Source organism: Nothobranchius furzeri, chromosome 12, assembly GCF_043380555.1.
Source record: "Nothobranchius furzeri strain GRZ-AD chromosome 12, NfurGRZ-RIMD1, whole genome shotgun sequence".
Classification (NCBI taxonomy): Eukaryota; Metazoa; Chordata; class Actinopteri; order Cyprinodontiformes; family Nothobranchiidae; genus Nothobranchius; species Nothobranchius furzeri.
The window spans coordinates 61,723,626-61,747,403 of record NC_091752.1 but is presented as its reverse complement, the minus strand read 5'-3'; the positions used below and the strand labels follow the sequence as shown (position 1 = coordinate 61,747,403).

Genomic DNA, 23,778 nt, shown 5'->3' with positions numbered 1-23,778 from the left:
GCCAGGGTAAGTTGACCTGGCTGTGGATTTGACCTGTGGGTCTCGAAATCAGGCCATTTCATGACCTTACATGTGTGAGTGCATGTGTCTGCATGTCTGTGTGTGTGTGTGTGTGTGTGTGTGTGTGTGTGTGTGCGTGCGTGTGTATGCGGTGCAGGTGGATGAGGAGGCGGTAATTAACAGTGGCACCTCCTGAGCCAGGTCTAATCAGTGCTCTTTTCTCCTAACACGCTATATTTATCTCCCCTCGCTGCCCTTCTATCATAGTTATTATCATTCATATCTGTCTGTATTTTCCTCCACTGCTGTCTCTTTCAGGGGCACAAATCCCATTTCATTTTCGGAGAACAGTAAACACTAAACTTTCAAATACTAATTTTTTGTGGAGACATGCATGCATCTCCTGCCTTTTTGCAATTTAGACCTCCAGCATGAGCAATTTTTCTAAGAAACCAGCCAATCAGTGGCAAGATGTCCGAATATCAGGAAATTATACAGAGTAACCCATACTGCACACTGGAAGCATCAGCGGTTCAGAACAGCAGCGGAAAGGTTTACTCGAGACAATCACAGCACTCCAGTGCACACCTGGAGACTCTCAGCAGTTAAGCGGCTTCTCTGCTGTGCTCCTCGCTCGACTCGCAATATCAGAAAACCCCTTCAGACTTCAAAGGTCACAGTTTGTTTACGCATTCCGCCATTAAACCAAAAATAAGGAAATCACGTTATCCCTGTTTGATGTCATAAATGATGCTGTTTGTCTCCACTGCCAGGATTAAAGACATGAAAACACACCACTGTACTTCTGGAAAGATGCTGCGAGTAAATCAGCCATTAGTTCACACATAAGCTTCATATATACTGTTACGTCTATGGGACTAGATTTGGGCCAATAATTTCAAGAAAAACTCTTAGAAGGTCAAACAAAAATTAAGAATGTGCGAGAAAAAAAAATTAATTGCAAAAAAAAAAAATCGTTTCAAAAGTGAAACTTACTATACGAATCAACTTATTAAAATGATTAATAAAAGTATTTGTATTTATTATGTTTGACTCCACGTATTTTTCTTTTCATTTTCCTTTGTTTCATTCTCACTGCTCAGATTTTTGCTCTCGCTACCAGATTTGCAGTTTCACTTCTCGGCTTTCTCCTTTGCGCTGCGTGAGGTTTTGATTGCAATTCTGGCCCAACCCTCTCGGGTGGGTGGGACATAAGAGAAGTGCTCTCCCATTGGACAGTGTGATCCTGAATGACAGTTTGTGACCCGGAACCAGAAGTGACGCTGTCCCGCGATTTTACTTGTTCCTCACGGGTCTTAGCGCCACCCACGTTCATATTTCCCCTGTGTACTGTGGATCAAAGTGAGTATTGATCGTTTATTTGATATTTTCTTGGAAACCCTGAGTTAAAACCCTTAAGTAAAGCCAAATCAGGCATTAACCAGACGTTAGATCGCTAGCTACCTAGCCAAAGTGCTAGCCAGTACCCGAATGCTTTAGCAGGGCTTTGGTTGGTCACCTGCCAGTCTAAGCGAGGAACGGTATCATAACTAAACCAGCGCATATCACCCACCCCCACCCCTGCGTGTGCAGCCTACATTAATAATCTTGTTGATTAGCCATAGAAATCTGTGCAAAGTCAGAGAGTTTGTAGCTACTGGAGCTAACCTGTGTTTTAACTCTGCCAACAGAGGGTGTTATATGTGTTAGCAGGACTCTGCTGACATGCAATCACAGGTAAGAGTTAATTTTTATTTTTTTATCAGAATCTAAATCAAACTTTCTGAACTGTGGCAGGTGTGGTGGTGAATGGATTTTCAAGTTGCATAATTTTGTGTCAAACTGCAGATTTTTAATGGAATAACTCAGACAAAATCAACATAAGATATTATGGGAAGACACTTAAACTACATTTACAACTTTTTAGCTTATTTGTTTAGCAAAATCGCACGCCAGCTCATTTATTGACTTTGCTGAAACTTGATAGTTGACCATTAATTTGTGTTGTGTGTTGAATATGGAAACATCTGAAACATATTGGGAATTGTTTTCCCAGGATCATTAAGCAGTGTATTAGTGTTTATTTTGTTTACTTTGTCATGTTTGTGCCTGCAGGAGCAAGTGCGAGAGGAACTCCTCCAGAGGATTCGGACAAGATTTAGCTTGGTTCTCAGAAACGAATCTCTCGATTTGGATTACCTTTTGGATGTTACTCAGCAAGAGTATTCTTTGGCGTCAATGGCATCTCATCATCTCAATATCCCAACAGAACTTTTGAACGGTCTCTGGGACTTGATCAACATTCTCAGCTTGCCTGTTCAATCATTGGGAGGAGACTCAACTAATGCATTGGACATTGTTTCTGTTGCTGTGGGAAATCTGGGACGCCCTCGTCTTGAAATACAGTCTGATGATCTTAAACATCTACTTTCCACTGCACTTCCTTTAGAACATTTGGCCCAATTGTATGGTGTTTCAAGAAGAACACTTAACAGGCGGATGAAAGAGCATGGCCTGTCTGTTCGTGGGTGCTATTCCAAAATATCTGACGATGAACTTGATGTTCTTGTGAGGTCCATAAAAAGTAGAATGCCCCATGCTGGGTTTAGGCTGATGAAAGGTGAGCTGTTAGCCAGAGGACACCGGGTGCAGTGGCATAGGGTTCAGGCTGTGATGCACCGGGTAGATGGAGCTGGAATTTTGGCTAGAATGATACAACTTGGATTTGTAGCTCGTAGAAGTTACTGTGTTCCTGCGCCATTGTCCTTGGTTCACATTGATACCAACCACAAATTAATCAGGTGAGTGTTTCATTGTCTATTTTCTTCAGGACTTTTCTCTCTTAACATAGAAAAAAAAAACAATAGATTCTTGATCCAAGTGATTCAGCATTTTCAAACCTAACAACAAGACAGATTTAATTTTTATTTGTCCTGTGTTTGCAGATATAACATTGTGATATTTGGTGGGATTGACGGCTTCTCAAGAAAAGTATGAGTTCTGTTGAATGATAATTTAAACAGCTATTGAATTAAAATAAACTATTCTGCCTCTACCATCCTTTTTACAGATCATGTACCTCAATGCTGCCGCAGACAACAAAGCCTCAACTGCTTTTTCTTTCTTCTTGGATGGTGTTGGAAAACATGGATGGCCCTCGAGGTACAATGCATATTGTCATATTACTGTTAAATGTTCTATATTCTTTCAGTGTACTGTAGACTGTTCCACATATCGACTTTCGTCATATGTAGTCAAATGATAACACAATACATAAAAAAACAAATACTTTCAGAGTTCGAGGCGATCAGGGGGTGGAAAATGTGGACATTGCCCGATGCATGTTTTCTGTTCGAGGCTTTGGGCGTGGCTGCTTCATTGCTGGCAAAAGTGTCCACAATCAAAGGTAAAGGACAATGAATTGAGTGAGCAGAAAGTGAAATAACACTACTTAAACCACTGTAGGGAGAATATGTATTTGTTTTTTATTCGATTTATTTCCTCAAATCTTTGTTTATTCATATTTCCAGGATCGAGAGGCTGTGGCGTGATGTGTGGTCAGCTGTCACCTGCAAATACTACAATGTACTGCACACAATGGAAGAAGGGCAACTGATTGATCTATCAGACGAGATACACCTTTTTTGTGTCCAATATGTGTTTCTGCCACGGCTGAAATCCGACTTACAGTGCTTCCTGCACAGCTGGAACTTCCACCCTATCAAAACTGAAGGCAACCTTTCTCCAGAGCAGCTGTGGCACATTGGGATGCTCCAAACGCCTGTTGAGGAGCCAAATGTAGAGGTGCACTTCACTTTCTTTATGAAGCACTGTTGTTTTCATCGTTAGCATAATTCTAATAACATTTAGTCCATCAAAAAAACACAGATAAGCCACTGTTGGCTTAAAATAATTATGGATAAAAAGGGGAGTAGGAAAAATGAAACCTGCAGTTTTGGGTTGTCAATATAAGGCTTGGATGTTTATCAAAGCCAACTTCTGTCTTTCAGGCAGTGGAGCATCTTTTCCAGGATTACAGCTTTTATGCTGACCTAGAGGATGGAGGGGTTGTGGTGTCAGAGATCCCTTCTCCTCTCTCAGAAGAGAACCTTGCTGTCCTTCAGGGATTAGTAAATCCAACCACATCTCCTCTGAGTGACCAAGAGCTTTATGTCCAGACACTTCAACTGGTGCAAATTCTGCATTCAGTAAATAGATAATAAGTCCTTCATAATGTTTGATTCCACTAAAATGCTGTTAGAATATTGGATTAATTGTTGTTGGCTTGTATTTTGTGTTTTTAATTAACTGAGCTGTTCAAACATAATGACTGCGCATTAAATGTGAAAATACCATTGAAAAATGTAAACCTTTATTTCTTATTTCAACTTTGAAACTGCAACATTGTAAACATAACGAAGGTATTCTTTTCACAGTTAATCTAAAATAAAATGTTTCAGTGGATGGGTTTACATTAACGGATGAGAAAACAGACCTACATAAGTAGAGTAACAACAGTAGTAATGGAATCTTATGTTAGATCAAGTGGAAGCCTGCACCGCTCTTGACTGCCGTTTCCATTTTTTCCTTAAAGTCATTCTTATTGACGAAATGAACACTTGGAAATGTTATTGTTTGTGTGCACGCACTAACAACTGGGTAGCAGGTGGTGTGCTGTGGCATTCGCTCCATGCATGTGTGGTCAAAATTGACATGTATCTTAAAAGTTTCTCTCTCTGAGAGTAGCAAATGCCGGTGCGCCTGGCCAGTTAACCACTGCATCACGTCTGGAACTGACAGTCCATCTTCTGCAGAACCATCTGGGGAAACATTAAAATGAAGAAATTAACTCCTGAACAGCAAGATCTTCACATTTACTATTCAAATTCTGTGTTATTTTACATAAATTGAAATGAGTAACAAGAAAAGCTTCGAAATATATTGGTAGTTTATTTACGAAATCCCATGCAAACTCTGCAATAAAACATACATAGGAGAAACCGGACGCTGACTCAACACACGAACAATAGAACACAGAAAGGAGTGCGAGAAAGAGGCAAGTCGAAAACACACAAGAGCAGCAAAACATGAAGCAGAAAGTACAATAAAGAAGTCAGCCGTAACAGATCACTGCACAAGAGAAAACCATATAATGGACTGGGACAACACAAGGATCAAACACTGAACAACAAAAATACAAAAGATGGATAAAAGAAGCAATTGAGATAAGGAGACGTGGATGTGGGACCATGAACAGAGACGATGGATTTACTCGGATCGTGCATGGGACTGCATCATCGGAGAGGGGAGAGCGGGCATCATCAGGCTGACGCCACCATCAGCGTCAGCCTGATGATGTTTGCAGCCGCAAACGAAATGTTGCAGGTAAATAAACCTTTTCTGTGTTTTAAAAAGAACTGAAAGATGGAATTTGAAACTAAACACAGCAAGAACACACCAAAGACGTGAACTAAAAAGGTTTGGAAAATTATTACTGTCAACTATCAAAGAAGAGGAAAAAAAATTTAAATGTCTAATTATGTCTTATGGACAATAATTTGTTATAAGAAATTAATACTGTTGTTAACTAAAAGTAGACCAAATCACCTTATGTATGAAATGCGATACAAAAAATACATCATGAAAAACATGATCTAGGAAACAAACATTTGTGCATTTTCTTAGAAAGTCTAATAAACATCTCAGTTCCCAAAAATTAGAATTTTCTGTATTTTTGGGATGGGTTGGGTCTTACAGGACGAAAGCTTATTACTACTTAAAATTAATCTATAACTTGCCTTCAAGCTCCTGCAGGAAGTCTTGGAAATTATTAAGGATTTGTATCTCTGTTGCATGACTTTGTGTTCCTTTTTCACTCATCTTTGGGCACAGATGTGACACAATGTAAAACGAGTCAACCTAAAGAAAAGCAAAAAATGTTAAATTTCTTTGACAAAGATTATATTTTGAGACTTTTACCAAACAATTCTCAGTTAACATATATCTACTATTGAACTGTTTATATATATCAAGATTCCTATCCACAAAACAATGATGAACAAGTTCTGAAAGTAAAAGTGAAATCTTCACAATTTCTATGTGACTTAATGAAGAGAGAACAGAGTGTGTTTAGTAGGAGGCTTCCATTGCAAGACAGAAAAGTAACACTAATCAATTCTGCGAACAGCCATCATCCTCCACAAAATTTTATTATGTTACATGCGCTTCCCCTTTTCAGCCACAAGATGGCCGCAGCAGTAACATCCTCACCTGGCTCCATCCTCCAGTTGCCCAGCTGTGTAAGGTCTAGCTGTGGATGTAGCCCCGGCCAAACGCCCCCCGTCCAAACACGCCCCTATGTACAAAACACGCGTGCATGTACGAAGACGAGAACTCGCATGCGTGTTGCAAGAGATGGAAATGACGGTTCAGGTAAAGATAGATTTATATTTTTACAACTTGCGAAGATTTTGTACTAGAAATTTGAACGTTTAAGACATAGTTTGATAGATAGCGCAATCGTAATTTTTTTCTGAAACACTTTTATATAAAATTAAGCATTATTGGCAGTGGGGGAAGACGTCATGGACGCAAATTTTTTAATATAATTTTTAATTTTATTGCATTTAAAATAAACACTTGCACATACATAACTCACCTGCTAACTTCAGTAAGCATAAGTATGTTGTGCCTATTGTCCGGCAACTGATTATTTGTTGGTGGTATCTGTGTTTTATAATCTCACTGGGGATGGCCATAAAGTGTGTATGCAAGAAACAAAAATAATCTCACTGGGGATGGCCAAAAAAATCCATACATTCATATTTAAACCTGGAGTCCTGTCTGTTTAATTACATTATTACTATTTCTTGATTTATTTTCTTTCAACTGTGTTGTTCGCTGGGAGGGCCGCCGTTATTGAGCTCGGGGATAGCTCAACAGGGGGGCGTGTTTTGTCAGGGGGTGGGGGGTGTTTGGCCAGGGCTACATCCGCAGCTAGGTATTATTGAGCTGTGATTCCAATCACACCACTGCTGGTAAAAGGCTGTCACTGACACAGATTCGGGGAGAAGGTTCAGGATAGATTGGACACAGAGGTGTTCAGTCTGTTCTCTTCTCCTCGCGTGCTTAGCACTTGTTAGCTTCGTATATAGACTCATCTTCAGAGATTACCTCGTACCGTAAATCCTCTAATATTGGCCTGTATTCAATTAACTGCCGGGTATCATATTTTGGCCGGTGTCGGCGGAGGTGAATAATGGCCGGTATTTTATTGTGGCCGGGTGGAATGTGGTAATAAGCAAGTATGGGGGGCGGTTGTGTCATCCGTCTCACTTTTGATTTGCCAGTGATAGACGGCGAGGGTAACTTTAACCGTGCGGAGACGAAGAGGAGGCGAAAATTTGATATCAAAGTCAAAGAGAACGTGCTGATTATGCTGCAGAACACTGGGGAGCAGTAGCAGGGATTGTATGAACTATTCGACTTCACTATAGTGACTTTTTATGCCCGTCATCGACTAGACGCTGTCACGTGATAATGACCGGCAAGATGCAGCCCTCGGAAAAGACAGCAGCCTGCTATCAGCAGGTGACAAGCTCCTGCGCTCGGGGGGGGGGGCAATGCGAAATATAATGTACTGGAGAATATAAATGGGCATGCATTTCTAACTCACTTTTAAGGGTTGGGACCATAGACTGTATATAGAAGACAGACTAACACACACTGCCACCTGTAGAGGTTTCTGAAGAGCTGAAGCCCAGTGGGTGACTCCCATTATCACCATTTTGGCTATATCACGCGTCTTTTCTCTCACAGAAAATACATAAATGGAGCCGAGAGTGAGGCTGTGAGGCAGAAGATTGACACCCAACAAAGTTTTAGCTTATGTAGCTACAAGCTAACTAAAGAGAACCGAGGTTGGCGGGCACTTCTAACAAGAAAACAGTAACTGGGAGACTCGGCTACTCTCTGTAACATTGTCGATATGGGGCAAAGGCTGAGGTCTTCCCTGGAAGAAGCAGGAGGGAAACTGTTAACACTGATGACTCTTCTGCTACCTGTAAATCAAATAATTACTCCTAATTTTAAGCTTTAATTACATTAAAATGGATGACTTACAAAAAAATTCACCTCCCTCATGCCTAATAATCCTAAAATGTTATTTTTTACCAGGCTGTAAACATGTTTATTTATGATATGAAGTTGGCATTTTTAACATTGGATCAGGGGAGGACTGCAGTTTTTGTCACTTCAGTGTAAACTGTACATTTTGCAGCTGTAATTTGCACCTTGGTTTGGTTGGAACACATCTACACATAAAGTCATTCACCTGTCCAAGTGACTTCCAACGTCGCCACAGACACTAGCATGTATCTCCAAATCCCTGGTTGGGAAAACCACTTGGCACAAAGGACATGTTCCTTCTTTTGGCTAAAACTGAGAAATTCGATTACAGAATATTAGAAGACAGCCTGAAAGATTATATATATATATATATATATATATTTATAAAATGACTTACTTTTTCATAATGACAGGGTATCTCAACAACCTAAAGTAGACCAACAAAGTTTATTATTTATAAGGTTGCTTGACATCTAAAATCCCTAAAAGTAATTACACATATAATTTGCATTTACTTACCTCTGGTTCCGAATCTAGTTCTGAATCAGAAATTGTGTCTGGGGCACTGCATTGTTTTACATGTAGGGCAAGAAGCTGCAAAGGCATGATTTTAAGGCAAGTCTTGCATTCAGCCTTTGGCATGAGGCCAAATTCTTGTGCATCGTGAGGTAGAGGTGTCAGATCAAATTCTTCCTGTAAAGGAACAATGTACAGCATGGTTTTCCCCCCTGCAGATGCACTTCTTATTGTACTTCCAGTGTATCCCTCTGATTCTGGAGGAACAACAGATAAATGGCGCCGTCCATTTCCTCCTGCCAAAATTTAGAAAAAGTCAGAGGAGCTCAGCAGTGAGTAACTACACCAGCTCAATCACAAGATACAGATGAGTTATTTGTAATACCAGCTGCTTTGTACAAAAGCCATCCACCACTGATTGTTTTCATCTTTGGATATGTACTCTGAAACAAGCTGGAGACCTAAAATACAAGACAAGCACAAATTTATGTTTTTCTTAATTTACAACTAATACATATTGCTGCCTGTTGATAGTGATTGTCAACACAAATAAAATTACATTTTTATGAAAATAAGTACCTCTGCATGAGTAAAGTCTTTTGGCATTGAAAGAGTTCTTTTTCCCAGACCTGCCTGCATGTGCTGCAAGTCTTGAACAGGTGAAGGAGTTGTGTCACAATTTTTGCACAGAAGAAAAACTGTAAAGTTGAATGAGCTCCAGTGTTTGGCAATCTTTGTTGGCCTGTACATGCATGGTGAATTTCGCTTTGTCCCCCGCCTAAACAGTCCAGGAAAAGACCTGTAATTGACAGGATTTGTAAATAATAAACAGTCACTTTGACTGATGTAAACATAAGTAAAAAAAAGTATACATATATATATATATATATATATATATATATATATATATATATATATATATATATATATATATATAAAGTTGATTCAAATAAAGCACTGCTCATAACATGGTAGAAGGATATTTATTTTTAAACATGATTAAACTTAGACCTGGCCATTTCTTCATCCATGCTCTGCGGCTGCCTTGAGTTCTGTCCCTGACTGTTATCTGTTCTGCTGTTGCCCAATGACTGGTTCAAAACTGACAGAATATTCTGGACAGCCTCTGTGGCCGCCTCAGCAACTTGGGGAGATCTTTGCTGTTGAGTGAAGTTGTAATGGTTAAGTACTGCATCTTATACATACGTAGGTAATAGCCCCAATACATATAGCCTCTAATGTTGGACTTTCTGTGTTCAGAAACATTATAAAAAGCTCAATTCAAACAATTATTTCTCAAATTTGTATGCTGTTGGCAAGACAAATCTTTGGCCAAGAGGAGAGACTGATATTTACCTGACTAATACTATCACCTAGGATTAACTGTGTTATATAGCCCAACATAAGAAAACTTCAGTTCAATTTGAACATACGCTTCAGTATACATTTAACATATACCTGAGTCCTTCTGCCTTGTTTATTTGGTTCTTTATCGGAAGCCATGCTGTTGCATTACTCTAAAGTGAAAAAAAATATGACTTCAGTTAAAACACAGGTTAGCTCCAGTAGCTACAAACTCTCTGACTTTGCACAGATTTCTATGGCTAATCAACAAGATTATTAATGTAGGCTGCACACGCAGGGGTGGGGGTGGGTGATATGCGCTGGTTTAGTTATGATACCGTTCCTCGCTTAGACTGGCAGGTGACCAACCAAAGCCCTGCTAAAGCATTCGGGTACTGGCTAGCACTTTGGCTAGGTAGCTAGCGATCTAACGTCTGGTTAATGCCTGACTTGGCTTTACTTAAGGGTTTTAACTCAGGGTTTCCAAGAAGATATCAAATAAACGATCAATACTCACTTTGATCCACAGTACACAGGGGAAATATGAACGTGGGTGGCGCTAAGACCCGTGAGGAACAAGTAAAATCGCGGGACAGCGTCACTTCTGGTTCCGGGTCACAAACTGTCATTCAGGATCACACTGTCCAATGGGAGAGCACTTCTCTTATGTCCCACCCACCCGAGAGGGTTGGGCCAGAATTGCAATCAAAACCTCACGCAGCGCAAAGGAGAAAGCCGAGAAGTGAAACTGCAAATCTGGTAGCGAGAGCAAAAATCTGAGCAGTGAGAATGAAACAAAGGAAAATGAAAAGAAAAATACGTGGAGTCAAACATAATAAATACAAATACTTTTATTACTCATTTTAATAAGTTGATTCGTATAGTAAGTTTCACTTTTGAAACGATTTTTTTTTTTTGCAATTAATTTTTTTTTCTCGCACATTCTTAATTTTTGTTTGACCTTCTAAGAGTTTTTCTTGTAATTATTGGCCCAAATCTAGTCCCATATTACGTCCCCGACATGAGATGGTAAAAATGTGAAGGATGGGGATAACATAAAAACTGGCGGCAGAGTTTAAAATGGGTTTATTTGTACAAAAAGGTATTAAAAACACAAGCAAACAGATGGCGAGCATTATTAAGATAATGCTAAACTAAAAATACTCTCAAAAAGGTTAACATTAAAAGAGCAGTTACCAACATTAAAAACACCTGGTTAAAACTTATTAAAAGTTTTACCAAAACAGAAGGTGTTTCTAAATCCACAAAGTTGATAAAAGTTCTAAAACAATTCATTGACATAAAACACCTGGTTAAAACTTATGTTAAAAGTTTTACCGGAACAGAAGGTGTTTTAAAACCAAAGTCAATAAAATTGTATCACAGAGTTAACCTTTAAAACGATCCCTCTGGATCACTCAGAGTTAAAACTATAAAAGTTAAAACTCTTCTACTTGAAGGGGTTGAAAGCAAAATGAGGCCTGGAGGACCAGAGGACAGCAGAACCCCTGCACTGCTGCCTCTCAGACTGCTGAAGGCACAGCCTTTTTATCCTAGGTGTGGCTCATCAGGAGGATTCAGCTCAGCTGTGCTCCTCAGCAGCTTGGAAGAGAGGAGGAGGAGGGGCAGTGTCCGGCTGATCACTAGACCTGGGTGATCCTGGCTCCTGCTTTTCACTCCCCAGGCTGGCAGCCATGACATATACAAAATTGCTTTGATGCAATACTTTTATTTTGAAAACTACCAGGGATTTGTATACTGAAACTGTGGCTGATTTCCTGTCTAGCCCTGTGTTTACTATGGAAATTGACGCATCGGAGAAGCAGCTGCTGGAAAAAATAGAGCCCTGGTTTGTAACCATAGGCGGAGATCCCAGGGGGGATGGGGGGGACGCGTCCCCCCTCACACAAAGTTGTTCCCCCCCACAAAAGTTATTGTAAACACATAAATGCTATCAGTAACCCTGTATTGTCTTCTAAAACCACAATGTAAAAGTTAGTCTGCAAATACAAAACAATGTGTTTTTAATTGCTGTGAAATTATAGTCCACCCACCCCCCACCCACCCCCATTTCCTCAAGTTTGTATGGTCGGCCCACACATGCTGTTTCCAACGGGCGGGGCTGCCGGCTCTGCCCCGCTCACAGCTTCACAGCAGCCCGCAGGCTCACAGGAGGCGGGAATCAAAAAGCCAGCGGTTTCCAGCAGTAAGTCATTTATCACACGCTTGTTCTACAAACTTAAATATTTATGTCAAATGTGGTCATAAATGTCAAACATAGACACGATTATCTTTAGATTTTGATCACCGGTCGGAGATCCCTTTATGACAGACCACCACCACCACAGTAAAAAAAAAAAGTTGTCACTTCATGTTCTCTGGTCATTCCAGGATTATTCCGCTATTATTATTCCATTCACTAAGGTGATCAAAAGTTCCTTTTTCCGGACACGTATGCTTTCACAGTCTGCTTGGGGAGAAATTATGACACGTCTCTAAATAACAACCCATAGAACCGCTGATTTGATCTCATTTCGGAGAAAAATAGAACAGATTAGATGCACCTAATAAATAAAATTACTAACAAACTCAGGAATCTTTCTTTGCTTCACTGTTCTGGTGCTGAAAATATCACTAATGCGGATCAAAGGAGATACACAGATGAATGCACCTCTTATTTATTATTTGGAGACTACATTTACTGCAGCTGGCAGAGGCAGAGATTTTTTCTATTGATACAAGGAATTTACAGAATCATTTAAAATTTTAATAGGGGAAAACTGCAGGAGGGAGCAGCAAAAACAAGAAACTTTATGAGTCTGATGAAACCCGCTGGTTTTCCATCAGGCAGTCACGGGGCAGCTCCAACGATCCAGTGGCTGTGCTGGGTCAATGTTATTGAGCTCAGTCCGGTTCGGCCGTAAACAAGCCGAGGCGACGTCGTGCTCTGCTTAAGAAGAAGTGTTATTTTCCCGCTTCAGAAGAAGCGTCCAACGTGTTTTTACGCTTTCTCCGAGACATGTCACGTCGCTAAGTTGTTAGCGCCGCGCACTAAAATGTCAATAGTGTAGCGTAGCCTGCTGGAGGTTTTAAGGGTTCAGATGAAAACACCCAACCTCTCAGGCTGCTCACACATCGATCTTAAGTTGTCGCTGTTGCGCTCACGCTGTAATACAGTATTAGATGCGGTTAAAGTCAGACATGAAAAAATAAATGAATTTTACATGAATAAGTGATGCTTAGCCTGGTGGGGGGAGGAAACCTGGCAAGATCGTCAACACTCGTTTATCTTAATGCTACTGAAACATGTAAACCAAAAGCATTATATCCACTGCTACCTTTCTAATTTTAAACTCAGTAACTTATGCTGTAACTTCACCTTGCTCTGCCTGCTCCTCCTTGCTGCCTGCCGGCTGTGATCACAAGCGACAACATAGTAGCTCCCGCTGCTTCTTCGGGAAACAGCGCAAAAAAAATAAAATAAATAAAATTGGGATCTTGTAGGCGTGGCGGTGGGATTTCAGCCGTGGCGGCCCGCCACGGCTATGCCTATGTAAGGGAAACCCTGAGTGTTGTATGTAGAGAGCTTTTTTTTTATGTCCCCCCAAAAAATTACTCTGAAGTTTTACTGTTTATTGTCCCCCCCAAAATTAAAATGGGATTTCCGCCCTTGTTTGTAACACTCCATAGACTATTATGGATTCAAGCAGTAATGTTCTGTGCTGCTGATTCTTCCTATGGTAGGGTTAGGCTCCTAACCCTGCCCTTTCTGCTCCCTGTCATGGTCTGTGCTGAGCTAACCTCCATCTCCTGAGTTTTTCTGTTTGCAGATGGGCGTGTCCCGGAGATTAACTGCTGCGGATCTCCTCATCAGTGATCAGGAGATTTAAGGAGCGGCGTGACAATTCAACAGCGCCGGATGATTGCTCTTACTGGGTAGTATCTCGCCAGCTCTAGACCAGTTTCTAGCTTGTTACCTCCTGATCTGCCTGCTAAGGTTTGTACTCACCTGTCCTGTTCCCCCGACCTCCTCCCAGGTACCCTCGTTCGTCTGACTGCTCACCACAAGGAAAAAAGGAACTTCTGGATCTCTCTGTCTGCCAGCCATGCCGCTTCCCCTGACCGCCTGCTCTCCAACTCTCACCTGCCCGCTCAACTCTTAGACTCCTGGTGCTCAGCTCCCAGCTCTCGCCTCCACCCGCGAGACCCGTTGGGGTCTAGGGTGGTGGGGTGCTTTGCTCAGCGTTGAGCGGGTGTGCCTGCTCATCATCACTCCAGCAGAAAGAAGCGAACTCTGGGAACCAGTGATGGTTGTACCCTTTGTGCAGCAGTACCGGGACAAGAGTGAATGGGGTGTGTATGGGGAGCGTGAGTGGGTGTCTAGTGTTCATTTTTGTAAGTCTTCAGTTGTATGTGTATGTGTGAGCATGAGGGAGGGATTGTGTGACTGTGTCTGTGTATGGCTGTATTTGTCAGGTGGGGTCTTGGACTCCTCCCCTCTCCTGGGACTTCTTGTGCTATTACACATATCCGCCTACCCTTCCCCTACCACATTTGACGTGGAGTGTGGTGCCTTGTTCTGCCTGAGTGTTTGCGGCTCCTGGATCAGGGGGTTTAAGATTTTTTGAGTCTGCCTGATAATTCCTGGTGGCTGCCTGGCTGTATCTGAGTCACCGGGCTCTGTTGGGACCCCGGTGGGGCTGGTCACCCCTGGGTCCCGGGTCGCTGGGTTCCAGGTTCGGCCGGCTTAGGGGTGGGAGGCTGCAGGCGGTCCTGTGGGTTTACTGCTGATATCTCTCGGGACTCTTTTGGCTGCTCGTTGTGACCCCCTGGGCCAATCCTCTGCACCTCTCAAGAGCGGGTTGGGGCTTTTCTGGTTACAGTCTCCATGGGGTCTCTGCACTCTGGGGCAGCTCCTGGATCTCTGGGACTTGGAGCTCCCTCCATCTCCTACACATCTTTGGGAGGCAGATCTGTGGCCCCTCACACTCTACATTGGACACTCCTATAGATAAACCTTACATATACAAGCACAGGTGCTCACATGGTGCTCTCATAAGTATGGACTTGGGCATTTTCAACACGTCTTAAGGCTCTGGTTGGCACTAAATGCACTGTGATTTTATTATATTGTAATTGTTCAGTAAAACAATGTTGTTTTTATATTTTCTCATCAGACTGACACAGTGATAGCTTGCTCTTCTTGTATCGTTTTGTCCCTTTTTTTGTGTTTTGTTTGTTTTTCTCTTTCTGCAGGTCTAGAAGCAGACTCTTGTTCATCATTGCCTAATTATTTTTGTTACAGGCTTGTCTTGAAGACAGAAATAAATTGGATGACTCGAAACTTTCTGCTTTTAAATCAAGACAAGACTGAAGTTCTCATCTTGGACCTGAAATTCAGAAAAGGAAACTGCTTTGTCCATCACCTGACCTGAACGGCATTAAATTAGTCTCCGAAAACAAAGTAAGGAACATTGGTGTTATTTTTGACCAGGACATGTCATTCAAATCCCACGTTAAACAGGTTTGATGGATGTCCTTTTTCCACCTCCGGAATATTGCAAAGATTAGAAGCACCCTTTCCAGGAGTGATGCTGAAAAACTAGTTCATGCATTTATTACATCAAGACTGGATTACTGTAATTCATTTCTCTCAGGAAGTCCACAGAATGTAGTTAAATGTCTTCAGCTTGTCCAAAATGCTGCAGCTAGAGTTCCGATGAGAATTAAAAAGAGAGAACATATATCTCCTGTCCTAGCTTCCCTACATTGGCTGCCTGTTAAATTCAGAATAGATTTAAGATCCTCCTCACATATAAAGCTCTTAATAATCAAGCTCCCTCATGCATCAGTGACCTGACTGTTCCATATGTTCCTAGCTGAGCACTTTGCTCTCAGACTGCAGGTTTACTGGTGGTTCCCAGAATATCTAAAAATAGGATGAGAGGCAGATCTTTTAGTTATCAGGCTCCTCTCTTGTGGAACAAAATCCCAGCTTTAGTCCATGAGGCAGACACCTTGTTTACTTTTAAGACAAGGCTTAAAACATTTTTTTTGATAGGGCCTATGGTTAAAATCTGATGTTAGCCAATATCTGGACAAGTGGGGGAGTAGAGGGAGGTGGAGTGTACAGTCGGTAAAGACAGCTCTCCCTTGCCCTGCCTTCAACATGCCTCTATCTAAACGGCTAGGTTAGTCATCTTTGTAGTTATCCTGCTATAGGCTTAGACTGCTGGAAGACACACTGACCACTTTCCACACTCTAATACTTTCTTCGACAATTTGCTCTTTAACTATATTATTTCCTGGCCTTTAACTTTATTTTGAGTGTTTTTCTCCCCAGAAGAAGCTAAAATAATGTTTTGCTGAGCTGTGGTGTCTTAATGTATGGGCGTATAGATGGTGTGTGTGTGTGTGTGTGTGTGTGTGTGTGTGTGTGTGTGTGTGTGTGTGTGTGAGTGCGTGCGTGCGTGTGTGTGTGTGTGTGTGTGTGTGTGTGTGTGTGTGTGTGTGTGTGTGTGTGTGTGTGTGTGTGTGTGTGTGTGTGTGTGTGTGTGTGTGTGTGTGTGTCTGCTCTGTCTTCTCAATCCCCAGTGAGTCGTGGAGGATGGCTGCTTATACTGAGCCAGGATTCTCTGGAGGTTTCTTCCTGTTAAAAAGGAGTTTTCCTCTCCACTGTCGCTTCATGCTTGCTTGGTATGAGGATTGCTGTAAAGTCACTGACACTAGTCAGTGACTTGATGCAATTTGCTGGGTTCCTTATATAGGATACATTATTTCTGATTGGCTTAATGAACTGACCTGAACTGGAATGTTCACCATATGAAGTGCCTTGAGACGACTCTTGTCGTGATTTGGCGCTATAAAAAATAAACTTGAATTGAATTTAATTATAAATCATTACTAATGGGGACAGATGTAGCAGGAATGTAAAAAGTTTTAAAACGCCGTAAATAGGGGCAGATGCGGTAAATGTGAAGCTGAAGGTAAAAGTTTATCTTAATAGATTTGAATATTCCATGCATTCCAGCCATCTGGTCCACATAAGGAACTTTCCTTGGATCAAATAATCTTTACATACAAGGGAAGGTCGAGGTACGTCTGTGTGTTTGCTGCATATTTCTTTTAGTGGTTGAAGGTTACAATAATAACTTGTAATCTTATTCTTTTTTGTGTATTGCTGCTGTAGCATGGGAATATCCCCACTGTGGGATTATTAAGTCTATTCTATTCAATCCAGCAGAAGTCTGATATTCCTGCAGGAGCGAACAGCTGCTGCTGTATGAGCTGCTAACAACCCCAGAGTTCATGTAAAACACTGCAGCAGAAACATTATTTAATGTTGTTTACATGAAATGTTCTGATATGGAAGATTATTATGTCAGCTCAGTTCAATTTAAACTCACGTTAGAAACCTGCATAAAAGGATTTGGAAACAGTAGAAAAGTTAAAAAAGTGCAGAGTCACTGATGTGAGATCATCCTGACCCTCCTGCTCAGCATCAGTGCTCTCCTGTCACGGTTGAACGGTGAAAAGGTTCATCACGTGAGTGGATCCAGGGCCTAGTGGTAGAGAGTCCGGCCTGGGAAATCAGGGTTCAAATCCCAGTCGGGTCATACCAAAGACATTAAAAATGGGCCTAATGCCTCCCTGCTTGACAACCCCCTTTAAGGGGTTGGATTGGGGGGTCAAACCACAGCTGCAGCTCACCGCTCCCACGGGGATGGGTCACATGTGGAGATGAATTTCACCAGTTTGTGATGAGGGGACTTTAAATCGGACACAAATGTTGTCTATGGTCAAAAACAACAACAATAATAGTCTCGTGGTCCAACTACTCTACTTTTGATCAACTCCATGGTTTATGCTCGGCTCCTCAGTCATTCAGTACTTCACACACATCGCTCCCTGTGTGAGTAGTTCTTGTTTCTGTTAGTGGCCTGCTCTTGTTGCTCCTCTGCAGTTTTCTGCCTCCTCTTGAGTTTTTGAAATGTTAACATGACAAATCTTTCATCAGTGTTTCTCCTTTGAAAGTGTTGCTGATGAAAAACCAAGCGTGAGTTTAGATGTGAAACACAATCCAGCTGTTTAAGCATCTCTTCCAAGTTTTGATGTTAAAACATCAAGTGAACAAAGACGGTAATGGAGGCATCATCTTCCAGCTCAGCGCTCAGCTCTGGAGCAGCAAGGTGTCGGAGCACTTTCTGTCAGGGCAAGCAGTGAGAGAGAGGCTGAATCAAGCTGACAGACAGTGTGTGTGTGTGTGTGTGTGTGTGTGTGTGTGTGTGTGTGTGTGTGTGTGTGTGTGTGTGTGTGTGTGTGTGTGTGTGTGTGTGTGTGTGTGTGTGTGTGTGTAGACGAAGTGGTGAAAGAAGGTCGTGGTGTTTCTCGTTTCCTGTCACCCGTTGTCATAATGAAGGTTTTCCTTCCTTCATTGTTTTGAGTCAGGCAGACGGATCCGTCTGTCTGACTCAGAACACATGAAATATGCAGCATGAATAATTAATCTGCTGATGTGTGTGTGTAAACATTTCCATATCAAATAAACATCACATCTGCTTTTATGATTGTGTTTCATGTTCTGAATTCATCATTGTTTGCAGCCGGACGTTCACGTGTTCCTGTCGTTATCTAATGGAATGTTGCTGGAACCGTAACTCAGAGTTTACAGGATCATAAAGAATGTCTTGAGCCCGAATGAAATGAAGTCAGGACGGGGTGTGGCGGTGGAACTTCTGTCCTGCTCAGTCTTTAGATGTACACCCAAGCATCAGCACTGCAGAATAAAACAAGGTACGGAGCAGATTTCACAAATAAAGAATAAATGCAGCTTTTCTCTAAAAACGTATTCAATTTCATATAGATTTGTTACTTTTGTAAGTTCAATTCAATTCAAGTTCATTTATAAAAAGCCAAATCATGACAAGAAGGCACTTCACATAGTAAACATTCTAATACAGGTCAGTTCATTAAGCCAATTAGAAAAGAAATCCTATATAAGGAACCCAGCAGGTTGCATCAAGTCACTGACTAGTGTCAGAGTCTTTACAGCAATCCTCATACTAAGCAAGCATGCAGCGACAGTGGAGAGGAAAACTCCCTTTTAACAGGAAGAAACCTCCAGAGGATCCTGGCTCAGTATAAGCAGCCATCCACCACGACTCACTGGGGATGGAGAAGACAGAGCAGACACACGCACACACACACACACACACACACACACACACACACACACACACACACACACACACACACACACACACACAAAGGTAATGTGTCTATAGTTATATTGTGATTTCTTAGTTAAATATTCTATTTGGTGAGAGATAAACTTTATTGTATTTATCCTAGTGGATCTATAATTAAACGGATAAACTAGTAGTAGCACATCCAACGTCAAGGAAAAGCAAAAAGTTATTATCAGGAGAGGGAGAATGTTTTAGTGGTTAGCAGCAGTGTGCTAGACGATGGCCCCCTCCATGAGGCCACCACAACTCAGCAGAACATCGTTCACCACACCCACCGTGTGAAATAAGCTTCAGATCCTGTTTGTGCAGCATGTTTACTCTAATGAAGCACACAGGCTCTGCTGCAGAGTCACCTTGTTTTTGACTGGACGAGTGACCATCTTTGTCAGAGCATCAATATGACTCTTTAGAATCAGCATCAGCCATCACCAGTCAAAGAGCTGTCTGTATTGTAAGCATTTCCTCTAGACGTGCTCCGCTCATCTTCTTCTCTCCTCGACCAGGAGCCTTCCATTGGGAGGTGGTTTTCAGACTCTGGAAAAAAAGTGTTGCTCAGATGACACATCTCCACTATCTTCTGGTGTAAAGTAATGGCTTCATAAGGGATTATATTGGAGGATGTGGCTCATTAAACCCAGCAATGACACTGTGGCTCTTGAGGGGTTAAAATGAAGTGTAGAAGAAGGTTGTTTTTCCTTTTCTTCTACTAAACACTGTATGTGTGCACCTAGCTTGTGACGTCTACATTTATATTCGCAAATATGCTCAATTGGTTGAAAGCAGGGAAACTCATGTGACACATTGAAAACAAGAAAAGGAGGTGAGGAACCTAGAGAGAGTGATGAATCAGAGGCAGCAGATGATGTGATCATTTTTTAGATGTGTTTGTTCATTTGAGCTTGAATAAACATGCCGCCTTTATTATGAATACATTTCAGCTGCCTTTCAATGCTAAGAAAAATGCTTGTTGCATTTTTTTAAGGTGTCTGAGATGAGCGGTGCGTCAACATGGTCGGGACATAGAAGGGGGTGCGTGGCTAAATAAGTTTGGGAACAGCTGCCATGGAGGACATGAGATTTATGACAATGCAATGGCTGAAATCAAAGCCCAATTACAGGCTGAGATCATGAGATTAGAGGAGCAAGCAGCACCAACCGCGAGGAAGAAGCCAAACCCGAACCCACGAAAAAGATGTCTCTGGGAATGCTTCTGCAAAAACAACCCGCTGCAGCGACAGGTACAGTCGCTACCGCAGAGGAGCGAGCTGGGGCCGAAAGTGCAGCATACTGTTTGGAACCTGATATTCAAGGGGATGAGGACCCACTTCTCTGGTGGAAATATGCAGCCAGCTGTTTACCCTAGATGTCACGACTGGCTACCTGTGTGTTTGTGCCACCAGATCACCATCGGAGCGGGTTTTCAGCACAGCAGGTCAAGTGGTCGGTCCAAAATGTGGAACGCTGAAGCCAGAAAAAGTAAACGCCACATAATCCCTACTCCTACTGTGTGTGTGTGTGTGTGTGTGTGTGTGTGTGTGTGTGTGTGTGTGTGTGTGTGTGTGTGTGTGTGTGTGTGTGTGTGTGTGTGTGTGTGTGTGTGTGTGTGTGTGTGTGTGTGTGTCTATTCATCAAAGTGAGGACCAATGACAAGCTTTTTACCAGCAAACCAAGGACATTAGTAGCAAAGTGAGAACATTTTGCTTGTCCTCACTTTGGTGCAATGTTACAGAGCTGTACTCGTACGTATTAGAGGTATGGTGTGACTTTAGTTTAAGTTAGGGTTAGTAATAGACTGGTTAAGGTTAGGATTAGGCACAATCCAGCCACTAAAATGAATGGAAGTCAATGACGGTCCTCACAACAAATGCTAGACGAGAATGTGTGTGTGTGCTGTGGGCTGTTTGGTAATTTCATTTGAGCCTTACGTCATAGTTGTTATATGGGCCCGGTAATACCATACACCGTGGTAAAGGAAGTTGGACAGTATCAAAATTTGGATTCTTCCCAAGCCTAAGTCCTACTAGAGAAGGAGAGATTAACTGATCTAAACCGGTGGTCCATACATAACGTTAGCGGCGCGACTGCACCGGTAGCTTCAGTGTGCTTCGGATACAACTGACGGCTACATCGCAGTGTATCTTTCCATACATGTTTCTTTTCGGTAAAAGCCATGGTTATGATTACTTCAAATTTACCTGTTATATGTTCGTTTTTTGAATGCCTCAAGAATCTTTTTAAGTGGAAGCTAGGTGGTGCGCAGCCGCCGTTGAAACATCGTGGGACAATCTTACCTGACATACGTGCTTCCTGTCCTAAGTTTCCAAAGAAAATAAACTTTGCTGCAATAGGTTATCCCTCCAAGCATTCTTATTCATCTCTGCACCTGAAGCTTTGTAATTTAAGATAATTCTTTATTATTGTAACATTTGTACAGAACTAAAAACTCCAGACAGAAGCTCTTTTGGAAGACACTATGCCGACAAATCAGTGTAATACTGCCGCCATTATGTGTCTTATGGATTCACCATGGAGGCATGGCATTGCAAAAATTTTGCGGCTTTCATGCCGCCTCTCTTGGTAGTGATATTGCCACAGGAGGGCACTCCCAGAAGTGGCGAGGAGAGCCACTACCCAGGCAACATTCCTGATCTGGGCTGCTTGGCTTCCCTCCCAGGTTGCACTTACTATCTCCTCCATTAGCTCCTCTGTGCATGCTGAGATGTAGCGATCCATGTCAAGGGGGACTCTGGACAGTGTGTCCACATCCGTGTTCAGTCTCCCAGGTTGGTACTCCCCCACTTGGCCATGGCCTACTGCATTGAGGGCCCATGCCATTGGTAAGTGGGTTGTTGTCCATGTGCACCGTGAAGTGTGAGGCAAAAAAAACATAGTCCCTGAATTTTTCGCACACTGCTCATGTTGGGGCCCAGGAACTCCAGCTTACTACTGTGAAAATGGTATTTCCTCTCTGCAGGTGTGCTCTTGTGCACACAGAATAGACAGTAAATGTACAGTTTTAAGTTGGGAATTTGTATTTTTTTTTAAGTTGGGAATGCTATTAGAAAGTGTCAGAAGCCACTTTTGTTGTCGGGAAGCATGTACCCGCCCAAAACAGGGGTGGGCCCATTTGGGAATGTCCCAACCTGACCTTATATTTTATGGTGTGGTAATGGATGTTTAAATATGTTTTATCAGATGGAACAGTTAACGTGATCTGGTGAAATTGCTGTGAACGCTCCCAATAAGAATGACAAGGAATTTGGAGAAAAAGAGAGAGAGTTGAGATGAATGTGCTCCATGTTTACAACTGGAAACACAACATTTAATGGCTTGTTAATCATAACTAAGAGTATTCTATGTGGTCCTGATGGAGTCAGGGCATGGGCAATTTGGGTGTTACTTTTCTAATGAGGAGGTTAAACACCCACACTTTTCCCCCTGTTTAGCTGTAAAACGTTGCTATCGGTCCAGTTCCTCCGTGCTTCTCTGGCTGTGTTTGCCCCTGTCCCCCTCCCTCTCCTGTTGCTAAATGAGTCCGGCACCTCAGCGCAACTGTGATACGTCAGTATTCCAGTCGGTTCCGTTGTTGAAACCCATTTCCTCACCGCTCCGCACTGCCCCTGTGGCGACAACGCACACGCTTGTTACAAGCTCGCTCCCGCTCTGCTCACACACAACAGAATTGGAGCCTCCGTGCGTTAAAGCATCTGGCTTGTGCACATCAACACTTGATACTGGAGCCAGTTCAGTTGTCGAAGTTATGTTTACCATACCTGTTTATGAATTAGCTCAGAGGTTGCTTGTTGATGTGAACATTTATTTATTTATTTATTTATTTATTTACTTATTTATTTAGTCAAGAACAAGAGATTAAATTATTACAAAAAAGCAACAAAGGCAGTCCAGACTAAGCTGAAGTTGGTTCACGTTTTTAGTTTCAGAAAGGGTGATTCCCTAGCATTCCTCTAATTATAAGCTTACAACACTTAGACTCTTCAAACCTGGACTGGGTCATTCTGCACTAATAACTGAATCCTTAAAAGACAGTTTCTGATTTTCCAAACCTTTATTTGATTTATGAAAGTTCAAAGGAAACAGATGTAAGCTGTTTTCTAGGTCACATTAGAACTAGCTCAGCTCAAAATCTGCAACACCCGGACTCATCACACTTAACTAGATTATTGTAAAACCAATAGCAGAGTCCTTAAAGCATAGCTGTGAAACCTTTATTTATTTATTTATTTTCTTCTGGTCCACCTTAAATCTGATCCAGCTCAAAACTACAACACTGAGACTCTTTACTAGACTGGATAATTCTACATAAAACACAATAATCATAAAACTTGTGAAACCTTTAGTGGATTAGTGCAAATTCACAGAAGGCAATGATTTATTCTGAGTTTGGATTATCATATTATCAGCATGTTTTCTCATTATGATGAGGTTTCTAAACAAACCATTTATTTTGAGAGTTCTGATTGGTCACCCATGAAATACAAAAATGCAAATTAAAGATGTAGGAAGTGCAAAAATTGTCTGAAGT

General features: G+C 41.8%; 2 protein-coding genes across 2 annotated transcripts; one reads left to right on the top strand and one right to left on the bottom strand.

Annotated features, from left to right (window-relative positions):
• Positions 1–4,363, top strand: LOC129164370 (uncharacterized). Its single transcript, XM_054744152.2, has 8 exons — positions 1–1,362; positions 1,692–1,737; positions 2,116–2,801; positions 2,946–2,991; positions 3,071–3,162; positions 3,296–3,406; positions 3,531–3,804; positions 4,011–4,363. The coding sequence occupies exons 2-8, from the start codon at positions 1,726–1,728 to the stop codon at positions 4,218–4,220; spliced, it is 1,431 nt and encodes a 476-aa protein (XP_054600127.2). The 5' UTR covers positions 1–1,362; positions 1,692–1,725; the 3' UTR covers positions 4,221–4,363.
• A 3,935-nt stretch (positions 4,364–8,298) lies between these two features.
• Positions 8,299–10,893, bottom strand: LOC139062015 (uncharacterized). Its single transcript, XM_070542078.1, has 8 exons — positions 10,505–10,893; positions 10,102–10,160; positions 9,655–9,803; positions 9,223–9,442; positions 9,029–9,104; positions 8,647–8,939; positions 8,525–8,554; positions 8,299–8,433 (listed from the first exon to the last, which is right to left on the bottom strand). Exons 2-8 carry the CDS (start codon positions 10,144–10,146, stop codon positions 8,329–8,331), a joined length of 918 nt encoding a protein of 305 aa, XP_070398179.1. The 5' UTR covers positions 10,147–10,160; positions 10,505–10,893; the 3' UTR covers positions 8,299–8,328.
• Positions 10,894–23,778: the final 12,885 nt, after the last annotated feature.

Excerpts from the sequence above, each read along its gene's own strand:
- LOC139062015 (XM_070542078.1), bottom strand. The coding sequence starts at position 10,146 with ATGGCTTCCGATAAAGAACCAAATAAACAAGGCAGAAGGACTCAG. Across the intron at positions 8,555-8,646 it reads AACTAGATTCGGAACCAGAG|GTTGTTGAGATACCCTGTCA; the intron begins GTAAGTAAATGC and ends GGTCTACTTTAG. Across the intron at positions 8,434-8,524 it reads TACCCTGTCATTATGAAAAA|CCAAAAGAAGGAACATGTCC; the intron begins GTAAGTCATTTT and ends TCTCAGTTTTAG.
- LOC129164370 (XM_054744152.2), top strand. Across the intron at positions 2,992-3,070 it reads TTGACGGCTTCTCAAGAAAA|ATCATGTACCTCAATGCTGC; the intron begins GTATGAGTTCTG and ends TCCTTTTTACAG. Across the intron at positions 3,407-3,530 it reads AAAAGTGTCCACAATCAAAG|GATCGAGAGGCTGTGGCGTG; the intron begins GTAAAGGACAAT and ends TCATATTTCCAG.